This window comes from Ursus arctos, unplaced genomic scaffold (assembly GCF_023065955.2).
Source record: "Ursus arctos isolate Adak ecotype North America unplaced genomic scaffold, UrsArc2.0 scaffold_21, whole genome shotgun sequence".
In the NCBI taxonomy this organism is placed as follows: domain Eukaryota; kingdom Metazoa; phylum Chordata; class Mammalia; order Carnivora; family Ursidae; genus Ursus; species Ursus arctos.
The window spans coordinates 9,246,051-9,263,478 of record NW_026622886.1 but is presented as its reverse complement, the minus strand read 5'-3'; the positions used below and the strand labels follow the sequence as shown (position 1 = coordinate 9,263,478).

The window sequence follows — 17,428 nt, the reverse complement described above, 5'->3', positions numbered from 1 at the left end:
ATCTCCCCTTCCCTTCTTGCTTCACACTGCCTTCCCTTCCCAAAATAGCTAGTTTTGAAAATACTTAAGTCAAATATATACTAATCAGCAACTAGTCATCTTGGAGGAGTTACTAGAAAATATTAATTCCTTTCACACTTGCCTGAATCGCTCTATTTTCTAGTCATACATTGAGTCACTGTCTCCTTTAAGCCATCTTGAGTGAGTGCTTCTGTGTGTTGGTGGCAGCTGCCACTTAAAGGTGTATTTCTTCTGATGTCTCCATTTTCACAGCAACTATGTAAAGGCTAGTATCCCGCAGTCAGAAGTAGCAACTGGAATCCAGGGAAAGCCAGAAAGCCAACCATTAGAGGGAAAGCTGTAACAAAGAAACAAGAAACAAGTAGAGGTTAAGGCACAGCAGGAGGCTGACTGATTCGGGGAGTGTGACAAGGATGGGGAGACACTGCAGAGTCTGAGCTTTTTTTCAAATGATGCTGGTAATGTGGTAGTAGTTATATAGAAGTAAACAGCTTCATCATCTAGTCACATCTACAGAGCTAGTATGACTAGAATTCAGTAACTTTCAGCTAGTCCTTTTAAATTTCCATCCTTTCCCAAAGAGGTTAGAATCTATAACTAACTGTGCTCACAATCTTCAAACGACCTTTGTTTGCAAATGACATTCTCCATACCTGTATATGTTCCTTTACTGAAGAAATTAGAGCCAAAGAGAAGGGTTGTAGGCAAACCTACAGGAGGCAGGATAACAAGCTCTAAGCTCTGAATGAATATATAAACGTAACATTTGTGCTTGGCTACTTCTGAAAGGATCTGATGTAGCTAATGAGATAGTGATAGAAGGGTAAAAGTTAGGATGAGGACCAACAGAGGCCGTCTAGTAGAAGCCGGAGAGGGAAGTGTTAATAAGGACCTATGTGGAGCATATCAGTGTGTTAGGACAATAAACAGGTTTCATAAATTTCACTCCAATAATATGAGTTCTTAGAACACAGATGCTATTCAACTGCCTGTGTACCCTGAATGAGTAAACTCCAAGCTAGGAAAGTGGGAGATGGGGGAAAGACTGCCTAAAAGAATACAGTATAATCCAGGTACTTGACTTCCTGAAAGAGATAAGATCATTTCGTAAGGCATTCCTACACAAGGTACAGAAAGTGGTGCTAGGTCCTTCTCCTTTTAATCCCAGGGGAATCCACATATTCTAGAAGCTGCCAACAAATAAATATACAAATACCAAGTTTGAAATATCCAAGCTTCCACTTGATTTAAGCTATGCCTCAAAGAAGATTGTGTATTCACCCAGAAACACCCAGCAGATGCCCAACGCAGTTTGCAGGTGACGCTGACTTTTGCATGTATAAAACAGAGCAAATATGTCTTGTGTTGGCTTTGATGGTACCGATTTTGCCATTAAAATTGAAGCTAAAGGCAACTTTAAAAATAGTCCTAAATCACAGATTTTTTGCATGACGTGTGGTGGGGTTTTTTTTTACATTGTCTGCCCTTGTGTGTATGCTTTCTAACATTTGCTCTCACTAATCATCAATGACAAAATTGTATGGAGATCAGCAGTGGGCATTCCAAAGCAGGAATGCAAAGAATGAAGCCATTCTTTTTGCGTCTTACATGTTTGTCTTAAGTTTCTTCTCTCTTTTCACTGTTGATTTTTGGTTTTTGGTTTTTTGAGGTAGAAGAGGTGAGCCAAAGTAGACTCAGTTCAGTACAGTTCAGGGGACTTTTATTAAGCAGCTGCTCTGTGCAAGGCACTGTGCTAGGAAGATGAGGGAGATGCAGAGAAGGTGCCAGTCTCGGCCTTTCAAAGACTCACATTCTAGTGAAGGAAATGGCTATAATCTGTTCTAAAATACAAGGTAGATGGAAATAATGACAAAATAAGGTCTATGTTGAACTGTAAACACCCAGGAAAAGGAGCAGTTCATTCTGTCTGGATGAATCCGGGATGATTTCACAAGGAAGATAGCGTTTGTACTGATTATTGAAGTTTAAAAGGTATTTAATAGATCAGTGGAGAAATGACCATCCACTCCAGGTAGAGGAAAGTCTACTCTTGTCAATAAGATAAACCTTTGGTATTCACATACTGCATCTTTCTTCCAAAAAGCTTAGGTTGTTTTATTGTTATTTGATTAATATAATCTGTTATCAGATTTATAATTGGGGGAAGCAAGACCCAAAGAATTGCCCCAAATATTTCCAAGCTAATGATGTGATAATCCATTTCCTTTTAACAGTTTACAAAACACTTCCATGTACATTCTCTTTCTAGCTTCATAACAGAGTGAGACTAGGAACTTCATTTTCCAGAACTCAAGACCTTTGCTCTGTCCACTGTGCTACTGTGTCTGTCTGTTAGAGTCAGTGTTTGCCAGAACACTTCCTAATCATCCTCTTCGGCGTTGTGCTACTGGGTAGTTCCCTCAGCTGTCACTCTGAGGATGTTCTGCATCCCACCGAGTCTTCATTGTGCTAAGAGTGTACTGTAGCTTTGTCTGATTAACTTTTCTTCTCAAAAATGAAATCATTTTCTCCTGGGCCTGAATTGAAAGGCATGTGAGTAAAGGCTAGGTTGGAGGTGACGTGGCCAATGAATGGACACTAGACACTTCCTTTTTTCCATCCATAGGAGAGCAGATGTGAAGGACCTGCACCAGGATGGTGGTTAGCAACAGTGGCCCGTGCCAAAGCACTTACCAAAGTGATGACTAAGGTTGGTCATGCCAAGTACTGTTACTGAGCCTGGTGTAGGGTATAGATGTCATCCACTACCAAAACTATAAAACCACCAGTGCAAAAATTAAAGTTACATTTCCACTTTGCCTCCATGCTGGACATAGCGACTGCTGCAAGGAGCTCCCTACCTTGGCAGCTTTATTGTAGCTGTATTTCCAAGGACACCAGAGAGATTCATGCTCAAACATTTTCTTCCCATTGAATACCAACTGACTTAGTAGTATTCCTAGTGAGTGTGGGTGTGGGTGTGGGTGTGTGTGTGTAAGGATTGTATTTGTGACAGATGTAGGTAAGGGGACTGGCAGTGGATCTGGAGGTCTTAAGAGTTTGAAAATCATCTGAACCCTATAAATCCCATCATGTCTAGCTAGTACAGTGCCTTGTGCCCTGTGGTTCCCCCGGTGTGTGATGATGAAATAATGAACACAGCTGATCCCCAAATCTGTAGGCGAGTGTTTTGCTCTATAAAATAGCCTACATGGTTTAAGAATTTATACCTTTGTCAGTTCCATTTCTTGGCCAGATATGATAAAATTCAGGGCTGGAAAGGAATTCCATAAAGGTACGTTGGCCCATGACTGACTCATTTAAATATTGGGATACATAATTTCTTTGACGTGATCATTGTAATATATATATCATAAGCCTTAAGGCCTGAGGCATGAAATTAAAAATGTTAAATAAAGCTTTCTATGTGAGAACAGAGGTGAAAAAGGGGATGAAATTTGCCTCCCTCTCCACCTCCTCTTTCTTTCTTTGAATTGGAAAAAAAATAAGCCCCCGCAACTGAAGTGGGAGATTAAAATGGGGACTGTGTAGTTCAGCAAGCCCAGTGCGGCTAATACAATTGCGTTCACCTTAGCTACAGCACATAGCTCGTGTATAATAACACAGCCTCGTCCAGAAGAACGGAGGGAGGATTGATTGGCTTAAGCCTAAACTAACCAAAGGAAATAATATTTCAAGTTTCAGTTTTGTTTTGACTTTTCTAATCCCCTTTAGTTCCTTAATTGGAACCAGGCACTGATTAATCTTCTACTGCCTTGCCCTCCCCCACCCCTCAACCCCCCCCTCCCCAGCCCGGTCACATTTAACAAGGTACAATCCCATTTTGCTTATATATTCTATCAGAATCTAAAATCTACATTTAAATAATTGTTTTCCCGTTTCTTCCTTATCTGTTATCTACACACACACACACACACATACACATATGTATATATATTTGCCAGCCATTGTGCAGTATTTGGAACATGGCTTTCTTAATAAATTCAGGTTCCAAATATGGGAATAGTTCCCTTTAATCCAGAGATTATTTTTAGACTTACTAAAGCTGGAATGGGCTGACTGAAAAGTAATATGTAATTTTTTTCCCTACGAATAAGTTAACTCTGCTTACAAAAATTTCAGCAACTATGATTACACCCACCTTTATAAGTTAGTCAAGCACATGTTTTTCAGGTCTGTTTCAGAAACATCCAATTTTTAAAGCATTGTGAGATCTAGTATAGGGATAAAAGTGTATCAGAAAATCTTTTAGGTCTGTGCTATCCAATACGGTAACCACAAGCCATATAGGACTACTGAGCACTTGAAATGTGGTTGGTCTGAATTGGGATGTCCTTTAAGGGTTAAATACTTGGGCTTTCAAAAACTCAGTGTAAAAAGAGAAACGTAAAGCATCTCAGTTGTTTAATACAGATTTTATGTTGAAATGATATTTTTAATATACTGGGTTAGCAAAATATATGAAAATCAGTTTCACCTGTCCTTTTCACCGCGGTACTAGAACGGTTGAGATTCCACATACGGCTTGCGTTTGTGGCCGACACTGTATTTATGTAGCAGCACTATCCTACATCATTAAAATACACCGTAAGGTTGCCTGCAAGTTCAGTTAAGGGAGCTTGGATCCAGTTAGATTAATATACCCTTAAAGTGGCAAGGGAGGATTAATCTGAGAAATCTGATATTGTGTATCTTTAGGTTATGGAGGCCCCTTCCACTGGCTAGACACCTCTAAGCAGGATGTCATGTGACCTTTGTATTGCCTGTTGGTAGTCATTGTCCTTTAACCTCAGTGGTAGGAATGACTACTTTGAGCTCTTAGTTTAAGCACTAGCTGAAATGGCTTCTATCTATTAGAGAAATGTCAAGTAAGAATAATGTCCCCTGGCTGTTTGTGCTCTTAGTTACCCTCCTTCAAGTCTTTCTAATTGGGGAAAGCATGTAAGAACTTCTATTTCTACTGCTTATTCAATAGTGTCAGTTGGCATGCTGACCTCTTATTAATATTTATTTTGCTTAGTTGGACAACAGGATAGAAAAATTCTGTAGAGAAATTACCAAGAAATAAGAATACCTTTAGTTAAGGATAAAACTAAATTTGATTCTTTAGCACTGTCCCTAACCTCTTTCTACATATTTTTTTAACCATGCTGTTTAATGTGAGGTAGGTAACAAATTTTTAGAAGCTTTGCATGTGATCTTCTAACAGAAATGAGGATAAAAGACTAATATTTATATAGTGCTTTCGAGTTTAAGAAGTGCTTCCATATATATGATCTCTAATGATCGGTGAAGCAGCCCCCTGAGTTAGATAGGCAAGGAGGGTTTCACTGAAGAATAAATGGGACTGATCATTAAGTGACTGACCAAAGATCAGGCATCTGGTTAATGACATAGGAGGGACTCAGTTCTCAGTCTTAACACTCCAGATCTCAACGTTATTTTGAAAGATAACCAACAGCGCTCAAAAACATGTCAGTCTGATTTTAAATAAGATGTTCTAAAATTGAAGTAAATGCAAAGACAGATAGTAAGCATATTTACCTGAGAAGAGAATTAGGATTTGGAGGAAATGTATTCCTCCTTTTTCATTCCATAGTTGAGGTCTTCTCAAAGATCAGGTGAGGGGCTAAAATAAATAATTTATATCAAACACATACCTTTATATGAAGGAAACCAATAAAATTGTTATGACTCTATGTTAATATAAGTCATTTTAATTATTTTAAAAAGAGAACGATTACAGGTATTCTAACAAATTCTTATATTTAATGCAATCACGTTAAGAAAATCTAACTTTAAAAAGGCTTCCCGGTGGGACTATTTAGGCAACTTCCAATTACTTTTATAAAGTAGAAAGTAGTCCAAAGTAGTGGACAATATGCCATATCCATTTGTCATGGAAATGATATTTTTATGCTACATATATACCTTCCTAATTGTACCCAGTCCCAAAGCACAATGGTGAGGTCTAAGGGAAGATCTCAGAACTGTTTTTGAAAGAGGCAGCCTAAAGACCTCAAATTTGCTATGGAAAAGCCCCTCCAAACGTACTGGGTTAATGGCTCAGTGAAAGATCAGTGTACCCAGTCAACCACTAGGAAGCCGTTAGATGGGAAATCATGAAAGATGAAGGATCAGGGTCCAAGCCCAAAGGACATTCTTGCCCAGCATGTAACTGAACATGTTAAGCAATGGCCAAAGTTATAATATTTTTCTATGAGAAAAAGGGGTTATAGACACTTGTAAGCATATCAACAAGTTATTAGGCAGTCCACTGTACTTCGGTGAATTATGGACTGTTCCGGTGATGCTGAGATCTTGAAATAAGATGCTCTGTCGGACTTGGAATTAGAGCAAAGACTACAGAGCTGCTTTTTCCAGGCTAGCACAGGCTCCATTCTAGCAGGCATTTTTGGAAAAGCTCTGTGTTCATTAAAAATGTTTTATTTATTTACCAGTTTCTCATCCTATCTTTCGAATGTGAAAAGGAATTAAATATGAAATGGCTAATTTAAAATGTCAGGGTTCTTTTTTTCCAAGCCAACCTTACATTAAGAGCAGGAATCCCTGTGCCACAGAAATGGTTCCCAATTATCCCGTCTTGGGTTTTGTTATACATTGTACAGAAGTCAACAAAAGAAGTATGTAACAGAACCTGCCTAAATAGCAGCCGCCCTCATTAGAAACAGAGAATTAATCAGGGGGCGATTGAAGGAAGCAATGCCTCGCAGGTTTCCCCCTTTCTTCTTTTCTAATCATAGAACAAAATATATTACATAAAAGGATCGGAACTATTATGCAGTACTCAATTAGAGGGAGGTGAATAGGTCTCTAACATGCTGTTTTATCAAAAGAGCAGACTGGTGTTTGCATGACTGTTGTTTCATTACAGACCCTGTCATTAATTCCATGTGTCAATACTGCCCTGTAGTACACAGAGCAGACAAGAAAGAAGAGCCCTTGAAAACAAGGGAATGATTTTTGAGTCGTTATCAAGCTAAGTGGCAAGCGGGAAGCTGAAACTCGTATAGGTAAATTCGAAGGGACTCTTGGGAGATCTGCAAGTGGGAAACAAGAATGCATTTTACCAACTGCTTAATTATGTCCTGTTTTTCAACAAGTGCACTTGAATTGAATGCTTTGTTTGTACTGCACAAACACATGTGCTGTGGGCAAGAGTATTCTCTTGCTTCCAGGTCAAGTAAGGTGTTTTATACACATATACATCTGGCCTATTCTATAATGTGCGATTGGGTATGTTAGTATCTGAGCCCCAATATTGCACTGTCATTTCTGGGGGAAAGATTTATATAGGAACCAGAAGCCCTGAGAAATGGAACCTTCTCTAAGGTTCTGAGAAATTATAAGTCCAGGCATCCCAGAGGACCATCCTTACAGAGAAATGGTGGCTCAGGAAAATGTTAAAATATATCTGGGGGAAGAAAAAAAAATTTTTTTTAATATGGTATAAATCCCATAATCTCCCACCCCCCTAAATCTTTAAGAAAGTATTTTTTGGTTTCCTTTAGCAGTCCCAAGGGTTAGGCTGGGGCAAAATAGGGTTTCCTTTCTTGGACGTGCTTTATCTATGTCCTCGTGCCTGGCCAAGCCCTTATAGATTATGGTTCCTTATCGTTTAGTAAGATCAAATTTCTAAATGATGTTTCGTTCCAGTTGAACATTCTTGGAGGCTTATCTCTTCCCTGGCCAGATGCCTGATCAGATGAGAAGCCCGCCATGATACTGTCACAGTGCCTAGAATGGGCTCTTTATCCAGTAGACATCACTGTACTTTTTGATGATAACGAGGGCAGTCTTAACTTGTGTTAAGGCCTGTGTATAGCATTGAAGGTAAGTATGAAGGAGTTGTTGCTATGTGAATATCTTAATCCTGATGCACATTTCAATATACAGTATCTCCGTTTAACCCTGATGTACCTGTTACCTGACGTCTAGCCGTCCTTTTTAGACGTGACCTTCATAGTTAGGGCCAGTAACTCTTCCTGAAGTGGCCTGTTTATTGAGGGCCATGATCGAATTTAGATCCTTCCTTGTAACACTTGCCATGGCTTTGATTTACCTTTGTAATCATTCTAATCATCTGCCAGTAGTTTTGCAGAAAGGATTTCTGGTCTTGGTGTCGGTCAGTTACAGATAGGATGCTGTGTTTGACTCTTAGGCTTAGAGTATATATCTTGATTAGAAACAAAGGCTTAGCAGTATTGAGTTTTAGTCTCTCAAAAACCTAGCAGCTTTTTAAATAGAACAAAATTATTTAATAGCCTAATATTTAGACTCTTAGAATAGAATCTTGGGGATCATCTTGTCCAACCCCTTCATTTTATAGATGGGTAGACTCAAGCCCAGAGAAGGAAATGACTTGCCCAAGGACACCAAGCAAGTTAGAGGACGAGCTGAGACTAGAATCTAGACCTCCCGATGCCCCGTACATAAGAAGCTGAGTCTATACCAGTTAGTGGTTGAAAATTCCAGGCTGTGTGGTACAAAGGGGGCCTGACTTCTGCTGCACTGTCAGAATGTCTAACGACATTGACTCATCAGGGAAATAATAATTAAAATAAGGATTCTTGACAAGTGGTTTTCTACCAGTCTCCATTTATGCTACAACCCATGTATTATAGCCTCTTAATAAGCATTTACTGAGCACTTACTGTGTGCCCCCAGCCTATACTAGATACTGCAGATCACGGCCAGGTAAGACATGGACTCTGCCCTCAAGTTGCTCATGGTCTAGCAGAGAACAAGAAATCCCTGGAAAGCATTATGCAGAATTTCCTGTAGAATGCTAATATATTTTCTAACTTTGTAGACCTTGATGAAGAAAATGAATCTTCTACCCAAAGATCTAGCTTTTCTCTTGATCATGATTTAGTTATTAGGAGTCCCATAAAACAGTATACCTTCCCTTTCTGTGAAAGTACAAGATAACATCAACTGCAACTCAGTTTAGTCCATAAACACTTAATGGGGGACCTGCTGTTGGCAAGGCGGTGTGCTAGACACAAGGGGTATGAAAATACTTATAGCATAGAACATTTTCTTTTTAATGTCACGGCAATACTGTTTCATAGCTTTCGAACTTTGTAATGAGAATTATTTTTAATAATATTTTTAGATGTGGGTCCCTTGAAATAGAAGACAAAAATACCTCTGTAACTATAAACCAGACTTGTCAGCCTAGGATTTCAAAGTCTCCATTCAGATCCTCTTTTGTACCCCAAATCTGTTTTGAGCTTTCTTTTTCCTTTACCTCAGCCAAACCAGCCTGCTTGCCAATCTCTGCACACAACTAACTCTTGCTTCTGTGCCTTTGCTTGACTAATTCTTCTGCTCCTAGGATGCCTTTCTCCCCATGAATCCATGTCCATCCCTGCCATTATAGTCTGGCCCTGAGTCTGTCTCCTGCAAGGAGCCTGTGACCAGCATCCCCACCTCCTCCTGTGTCCCTCCCCCATGTGCCTGACCCAGGTGACGGTGGAGCAGCATTTCTGTGGTATTCATTATGCTTCCCATTCTCCGTCCACATCTTGCTGATTTAGATAGAACATCTTATTACATGAAGCAGTCTAGTATAACCAGGTCATTCATCAGACCGTTTAGGACTGAGTCTCTATATCAAAGATTTCATTTGGGTATTTGTGGGCTGTTAGTTGCATGATAGAGAGGAAGGTTAGAAACACTGAGATGGGAATGTGACAAGCAAGCTTGGAGTCCAGCAGAAAAACAGTCACATAGCTGTGAGAGGTCCTCTCTCCTTCCACTCCCAAACAGGACAAGAAATTTCCTTTAAACATGTTTTAATTACAATAAGAGTATATTGAGGAACTGTCAAGCTAGGGAAAGCAGGGCTCTGCCTGTTAATCATCTCAAGCTTGTTGATCTGCTGTTCTGTAATTCTTTTAATATTGTTTAATGTGTGTGTGTTTTATCTTCTGAACTGACTAAAAGCTTCTTGAGGACAGGGACCATGTCTTTTATTTGCTTCTGCATATTCATCCCCCACTGACTCCCAGAGTGCCCTGCCCAGCTTGGGGAAGCCTCCCATAAGCACAGAAAGACAGGAAATGCAGCTTGCGGTTCCACCTGCATGCCAGCCATTACACTACAGTTCACATGTACAGTGACCTTTTGCCTTCATTAGAACTCAGTGAGGTGGGTATTTCTATCCCAACTCTACAGAGAGTTCCAGGTCTTACCGTTAGTGACTGGTGGACCCAGGATTAGAACCTAGATCTGTCCGACTCTAAAACCTATACGTGCCTTTCACTGTACCACAATAACAACTAATACTTAGGACTCGTTTGCAGTTCATAGAACTCTTTGAACTACTTCGTTGTTATTGCTACCACCACTGGTTCTGCTACGGTTACTCCTCACATCATCACTAGGAAGTAGGTAGAACCAGTGTTAGCATTATCCCCATTTCACAGACGGGGAAACTGAGACTCAGACTTGCCCAAGATCACACAACTGGTAAGTGAAGAGCCAAGGCTCCAAACGGACTTCCTAACTCCAGATATTTTTGTTTTTGTACACTGTATCACATTGCTATCTTAATTCATTTGCACAAATGCATGACTGTATGGCCAGTTATCACTGACCCCTCTCCTACAGAGTGTCCGTAAGTCCAGGCATCCTGTGGAGCCCTCAGAGGGGATACAAAGGACCCAAAAAATAAATGCTCGAGAATAGTTCACAGGTGAAAATTAAAATATGGGCCCCTTTCCCATAGACAAGTTCCTATAATTTGGCCATGAGACTTCTGTAATGTTCTTAATTATTTCCAGCATGAAATTGGAGTAGGGATGAAACCAATGGACTTAATTTGAACATACTCCTCCTAGGTTTGGAGAAGGTGCTAGCTACTTTGTACAGCTGCTAGCTAGGCCAGCGCCGTCCTGTTGTCACGGAGGTGGAGTCATGTTGGTAGTAAGGCGGGGCGGGGGCCTGTCCACTCAGCATCTCATCCTCATCTCCGTAGAATTCCTCTAGTCCTGTCCAGGGTCCTGCTTCTATCTACCCCAACCCTTCACTCCCTACCCCATTTTACTGTACCCTCTTCCACAGGCCCCTTTAGACCTTTCAACTTTCTTATCCCTCAGTGTTTTATTCCCAGCAGGTTGTCCCCTTGTCCTTTTACATCATTAGTAAGTAGTGTCCAGTATCACAAAATCCTTTAGCACAAGCAGTTAGAACTAGGCAACTATGTTGTAAAAATGTAGACATGGGGGATATATCAGTGCTAGAGGGAAGTTTTCATGGAAACAGGTTGTTTCTAGCTTTCAACTAAACATTTCTACCTGGTTGTCATGCAAGGACCTCAAGCTCTTCATGTCCTGAGAGATGTCAGCATCTCCCCACCAGAATCTACTTCATCTGCTGTGTTCTTGCTCCAGTGAATTGTATCACCATCCTCTTGGTCATCTGAGCCGGAGAACACAGGGACACTCGACCCTCCCCCATGCTCTCCTTCACCAGCTGTCTCCTCTTCCAGTGGGTCACAGCCCGAGTCCAGTATCCTGTCTCCTGTCACAAACACTCTACAGTGACATCCTAATGACCGGTCTCTCTGCCACCAGGTTCCCCCTGGTCCAGTGCTTCCACATCGCTGCCAGAGATACCGCCCTAAAAAACAGATGTGACATCCCTTACAGAGCAAAACCCAAACTCCTTACCTTGGCTCTACCTTTAAGGCACTCACCCGCTAGACCCCAAACTACCCTTGAGCCTTACCTCCTGCCACTCCTTCATTGAATCTCACCACTCTGCGAACACTGGGCCCTTTCACAGCTTCATGGGAGCACAGAGAAAGAAATGGACACAATCCAAAAAGGGATACAAAACACACAAGTAGATGGGACCACACAGAGCCCTTACACAGTCTCTTTTGCCTTAGATATTCTGTGCCTTCTTTGCCCGGCACGGGATACCGTATTTGTGACGCCATCCCTAACTTCCCCAGACAGTTCGGTCTGTGCTTCATCTTCAGAGCTGCCAGTTCTTTGTTCGTGATTCTGGGACAGCATTTACCCCATTATGTTCTGAGTTATTTTTCATATATGTTTCGCCTGCTCAAGGACCGTGGTGCCCACTCTTCCTTTCGCTGCCTAGTGTGTGACCTAGCTTCTGGCACGTAGGTGTGAACAGACATCGGACAGTTGAACTCAGGGTGCACCTGCAGTGCAGTTAGAGCAGTTAATCCAGGTGTGTGCACTGCAAAGAGCACTAGCCTGGGATGCAGGAGACCTGTGTCCCAGATCCAGCTTGCCACTAGGTGTGTGACCTTGGGTAAGTCACTCAGTCTCATTTAGTAAGCAAGGTGGTTGGACTAAATGATCTCTGAGGCCCCTGCAAGTTCTATGATTCTGACCCCATTTCTTGGACCAGGAACCACATCTCCTCCTTTATAACTCCGGAGCCTCAACAGAGCCAGGCACCCATCCCATTACTCAACTAGTCTTCTGGTGCTAGCCGGAGCTGCTTGATTAGGCTCCTCTTGGCTTATCCAGGGACCACTGAGCTGTTCTGACCTCTCCCCGGGAGTTTCACTGCGCCTCTAACACCTCACACTGCTGTGTGGCCGGCCCTCCCCAGGAGGGACCCCTTCTTTGTGCTGTCCTCGGGGACAACAGCAAGGAGGCAGAGGGAAAGCAGGTTTTATTGTTCTCCTTCACCCCAGATCCCGCCAACATTACAGCTGCTGCCGTGTGGGTTCTTGGTTACAGACATGGTCTCAGAGGGTGATGCCCGTTTCCTTGAGAAATAAATTTTAAGCGGCTCATGTGCCTCTTTGGGGCTGTCTTGAAGTACACCGCTGACATTTTGAGGGTGGGAGGAGGACTGGAGTTAGCAGCTCAACAGGTGCATTTGCCATAATCTCCATGTAATAAATAAGAGCCTATGAAAAGATTTATTTAATCTTTCCTAATGCTTTTTGATTGACTTAATCAATAATTAATCATCTTTAGATGAGGCTGTAACTTGTGGAGTAGATATAATTGGATTAGCTGAAAAGAGGCAGTTGGGGAGCTTTGAAGAGATTAAAATGGCTGTCAATCCCATAATTAAACTGCCACAAACAAAAGCAATGGTGTTTAAAAAAGAAAGAAAAGAAGGAGGAGGAAAGAGAGAAGGAAATAAAAGGGAGGGAGAAAGTTGGGGAAGGCCAGTTGACTTGGATTGAACCGAGAAGTACTTATGTATCGCTAGAGGCTGGGGAGGCAAAATCAAATCTGACAGATTTACTCCTCTGAACGAAATCCATATGTATCAAATCAGCCACTTGATTGTATGCCTGGCCCACTGGGACCCGTGAAATTTTGGCAGCCTTAACTTCACTAAAACAACGAATCCACAAAAGGAAAAAAAAAAGTTAATTATCAAAAACAGAAGAGACCTGCTCCTTGTCCTGAGCCTATTTAGACCTTGACTTTTCATACTTTTAATTGGCTTAGGAGGTTTGGCCTGTGTGAATGAAGTCTTTTATCTCCCTCTTTTTCTTTCCATGCCCCTTTCATCTTTCCTGTTACAAACACACAGAGAGCTTGAGGAAAAATACTTAGGTTTTTAAAGACTTTTCTTTTTAAAAGGATGTGGATTTGGGCGGGGGGAGGGTTGTGTGTGTGATGCTGGTGAATACTTTTTTTTTCTCTCTTTTATCTCTTTTTCCAGAGAGGAGTTGCTTAAACCAATGGGACTAAAACCTGATGGGACAATAACGCCTTTGGAGGAAGCACTCAACCAGTACTCTGTCATCGAAGAGACCAGCTCTGACACAGACTAAAAGCGTCACCTGCCCAACTCTCAATATTGCTTTTATCAGCATCTTTTCTCTGTAGCTCCAGGGGAGTCTTTTCTCTAAAACATTTATGCCCTTGCTTTGGCTAGAAACACATTAACTGGTTTACTCGTTGAGAATCCAGCATATTTAAGAGGTGACCCTGTGTTTTTGCGATACCGAGGCATTCGTACAGAGCTGCAGTTAGATGGAGTGGCAGGAGCTAACCACAGAAAAAGAGGAATTCCATTTCACCAGGATGGAACTGAAGGACTTCAGCCTATAAAGCAGCCCTGGTTGTATCTGGCCGTTCTGTTTGCCAAGGTTCTTAGAAGATTTAGTCGTGGCCTTCCTCTCGCTTGTGAAAGCTGCCCCTTCTGAATCTCTCCAGCAGACGGAGGCACGTGAGAAGCAGAATGAGCCGCTAAATAAGGGCGGAGGCAAGTGACTTGTTAGATCAGGACTGACTACATGGAAGCCAAGCAGCTGCTCCATAAACCTAGTCCCACTCTCCATTTCAATTTTGTACAAATACGTGGAAATGCACACACAAACACGCACACACATACAGGTCCCTTACTGAGAACTTCAGAATACACTTCTCCCTGTAAAGGGTTATAAATGCTGGTTTCGTTCGGAGGCAGCTACAGATGCCTATTTATTCTCTTACGTACCTTAACACTAGTACCATAGAACTGAACCCCCATCCGTATCACTGCATGGGAGCATGCATTCTGAGGTCTAACTCGGGGTGCCAGGAACACGCGTCCTCCAACCCAGCAGAGGGGATGCTGGGAGTTCTCTCGTGGCCTCTGCTGGGGGTGGAGGGGGTCAGCAGCACCCATTTGTACATAAAGGTCATTCATAGGTCACAGGTTGTACATTGGGGACTGTGTGTGCGCTTGTGTGTGTGTTCGACCTTTCTACCATATGTGATCAGTTTAATGGTAACTTTATTTATTTAAAAAAAAAAGAAACACAAATAGTTACTGTTAAACTGATTAAGGCTGTTTATTTTTACTTTTAGAATTGGTCAAATGAAGAAGTAGAATATGAATCCTGCGGTAGCCAGTGGGCCTAGTTAATCAGTGGCTAAAGCTGAAAGGGGTTGGTTTCCTTGTATATATGTATGCACGTATGTATGCACATGTCCGTAGGTGCATACATATATACACACAATGTGCTTGACCACTGCCTTTTAAAACTTTAAATTAAATAAAACGTTGGGGTTGATTCAATTTAGCCATCTGTGTGTGTTTCTTTATAGATACATGGGGTAAACAACATTTCAGAGTTTATGCTTTTTTAAAGTGCTTTCACATCCATTATCTCACTTACCATGATACCCCTTCTAAGGATAGGTAAAGTATGTGGATATTAGTGGAAAATGTCATTTACCCAGAGATCCCTTCCCTGACAAAACAGGAGTTCGAGGATAGAGTTTTTAAAGGCCTCTGAGCTGCCAAAGAGGTCACTAGAGTTTCTTGCAATTTACTCAGAGGAGAGCTCCTCAAGAATCTCTCCTTTTACCTCTTTACTAATAAATTTGCGTACATTTCTAACAAATTGAGTTATCTGGCTTTCCAGCCCATTAAAAAAAAAAAAAAATGGCAGAGGCGGTGGCTGCTTGATAGAAGGCAGGTCTACCCAAAGCCACTGAAGGCCAGCTGAGAACCAGATAGGAAGGTGGGAAGGAGGAGGAAATCTACACCAGGCATCACGAGTCTGGGACAGTCTGTTTCCCAAAGAACACTGGTTGACCCAGAAAGATCTGTACCAACAGTATGGCCCAAAGACAAATTCTCAGAGGACCCGGACTTTATTTTACAAAACTAAGTCCAGAATACTCCACAATAAAAGGCTAGGAAAAATACAATACACTTCAGGATTTTCATCCAGATAGCTGGAGAAGTGGTGGGTGACCCATGTTTTAATAGTAAATAAAATGAAACTCAGCAATTCTTAAGTTTAGATTATGTGAAAAAAGCTTAGAAAAAGTATTTTTGTTACTTCATTCTACAAATGCATTTTTAAAGTATTTTTATAATTTCTACAATCAAATAGCTTTGGCATGAGTGTCAGCTTATCTGAATGAAGACATGTTCACTGAAATAGCATCTTGCCAGCTATACGGAGTAAGTGAACAGTCCTGCTTAAGTAGCTGTGCTCTTCTGCTTTCAAAGAGCTTGTTTCATTCTGAGTTTCCCTGCACTGGGCACTAAGCACTAAGCTTTGTTTTTGAAGAGAGCATTTGCAGGGGGAGAGGAAGGACCTCATTTTGCCCCTGGAAAGAAAACTAACGTGTGCTGAGTGCTTACTACGTGCTGGGCCTTTCATGTCTGTTATCGCAAGTAACCTCATCGCATCTCTTGTTAGAGACCCTCCCTGGCAGGCCTCAGTTTCCCAGGAGTCCAAGGGTGGCTGGCCTGACTCCCAACACCTACCTCCCTCCCCTCACCACCCTGACCACCTGGGTCCTCACCATGCCTCCTCGGACTCTGGAGTGCTGGAGGCGGGCATTCTCAGGCCATTTTAAGCAATAACCGTTTCAGCAGAACCAGTTTAAGGAACTTTATAAGCAGGGAGGTGACCTAGAGTGGATCTGTGAGTGGAAGACTTGCTCAGGACTGGATTTCAAACAAGGACCTGGAATCCTTTAGGTCAGAGACTAGGGCTGCAGGCTTTCCCCCAGACGGATGCCTGCCGCGATGGCCTGCAGCAGGGATGATGATACGGTGGCCCTCCGCGCTCTGCGGGCCCGCGTGTCTGTAGCCCTCCTGCCCACCGACGCAGGGCAAGCAAGTGCACTCCAACAAGGCACTTGAGCTGCTGCTTTGGAGTCACAACTGACAGACACTTGGGGCCCCTTTCCCACACCCGTGTACCTGAGAGGTGGGCAGTCAGGGGTCATCTTCCCTCCTTTATAAATGGGGACACTGCCTGAGGCGGTGCTAGTACTGAGTATCCCCTTAACAGCATGTCAGTCTCACTGCCTCCCAATACTAGGGGTCAGGTGTCACCTGTATGGACTTCTCCCCCAGCCCCGCCATTATGAAAGTAATATATGAATATATGTTCATTATGGAAAATTTGGAAAATGCAGAAAATTAAAGTTAATTCACCCAGATCCCACCACCAAGATAATCACTGTTAATGTTTTAGTGTATTTCTGTCCTGTATTTTTTCTATGCATATATAATTTATTTTATTACAAGACTGGGATCATACTGTATTTACAGATTTGTATCCTGCTTTCTTCTTTAATATATTGTGAGCATTTTCCCATGTCAATAAACATTCTTCAAAAAGTAATGGCTACATGATATTCCATTATATGGATTGTGGTAGACACTGCTAGTTGCCTACCCAGTATTAGTCCTCCTTGTTAGCACAGAAGGGATCATGGCCCTTCCCGGCAAGAAAGGTGCTGGAGCCTCCCTGGGAGGCAGCACGCTGTCAGCACCGAAGAGCAACAGGAGATAGGAATGGCTCCAAGAAGGCAGATTGGCTCTGCCACACAGCACCGAACTTCAGAAGCCTCAGCGGCACAAATCATGACATGCTTAGATTAAATGCCCAGAGAAT

General features: G+C 42.1%; 1 protein-coding gene across 9 annotated transcripts in view; it reads left to right on the top strand.

Moving 5' to 3' along the window:
* Positions 1-15,081, top strand: part of RIC8B (RIC8 guanine nucleotide exchange factor B) — a 102,704-nt gene extending 87,623 nt beyond the window's left edge. For 4 of the 9 annotated variants that reach the window (XM_026499748.4, XM_026499746.4, XM_048217805.2 and 1 more), the window contains one exon: positions 13,738-15,081. In XM_026499748.4, the coding sequence (XP_026355533.1) occupies positions 13,738-13,849 (112 nt within the window). In that variant the 3' untranslated portion in view covers positions 13,850-15,081. The other 5 variants (XR_008960818.1, XM_026499747.3, XM_048217803.2 and 2 more) reach the window with 5 other exon arrangements.
* The last annotated feature ends 2,347 nt before the right edge of the window (positions 15,082-17,428 follow it).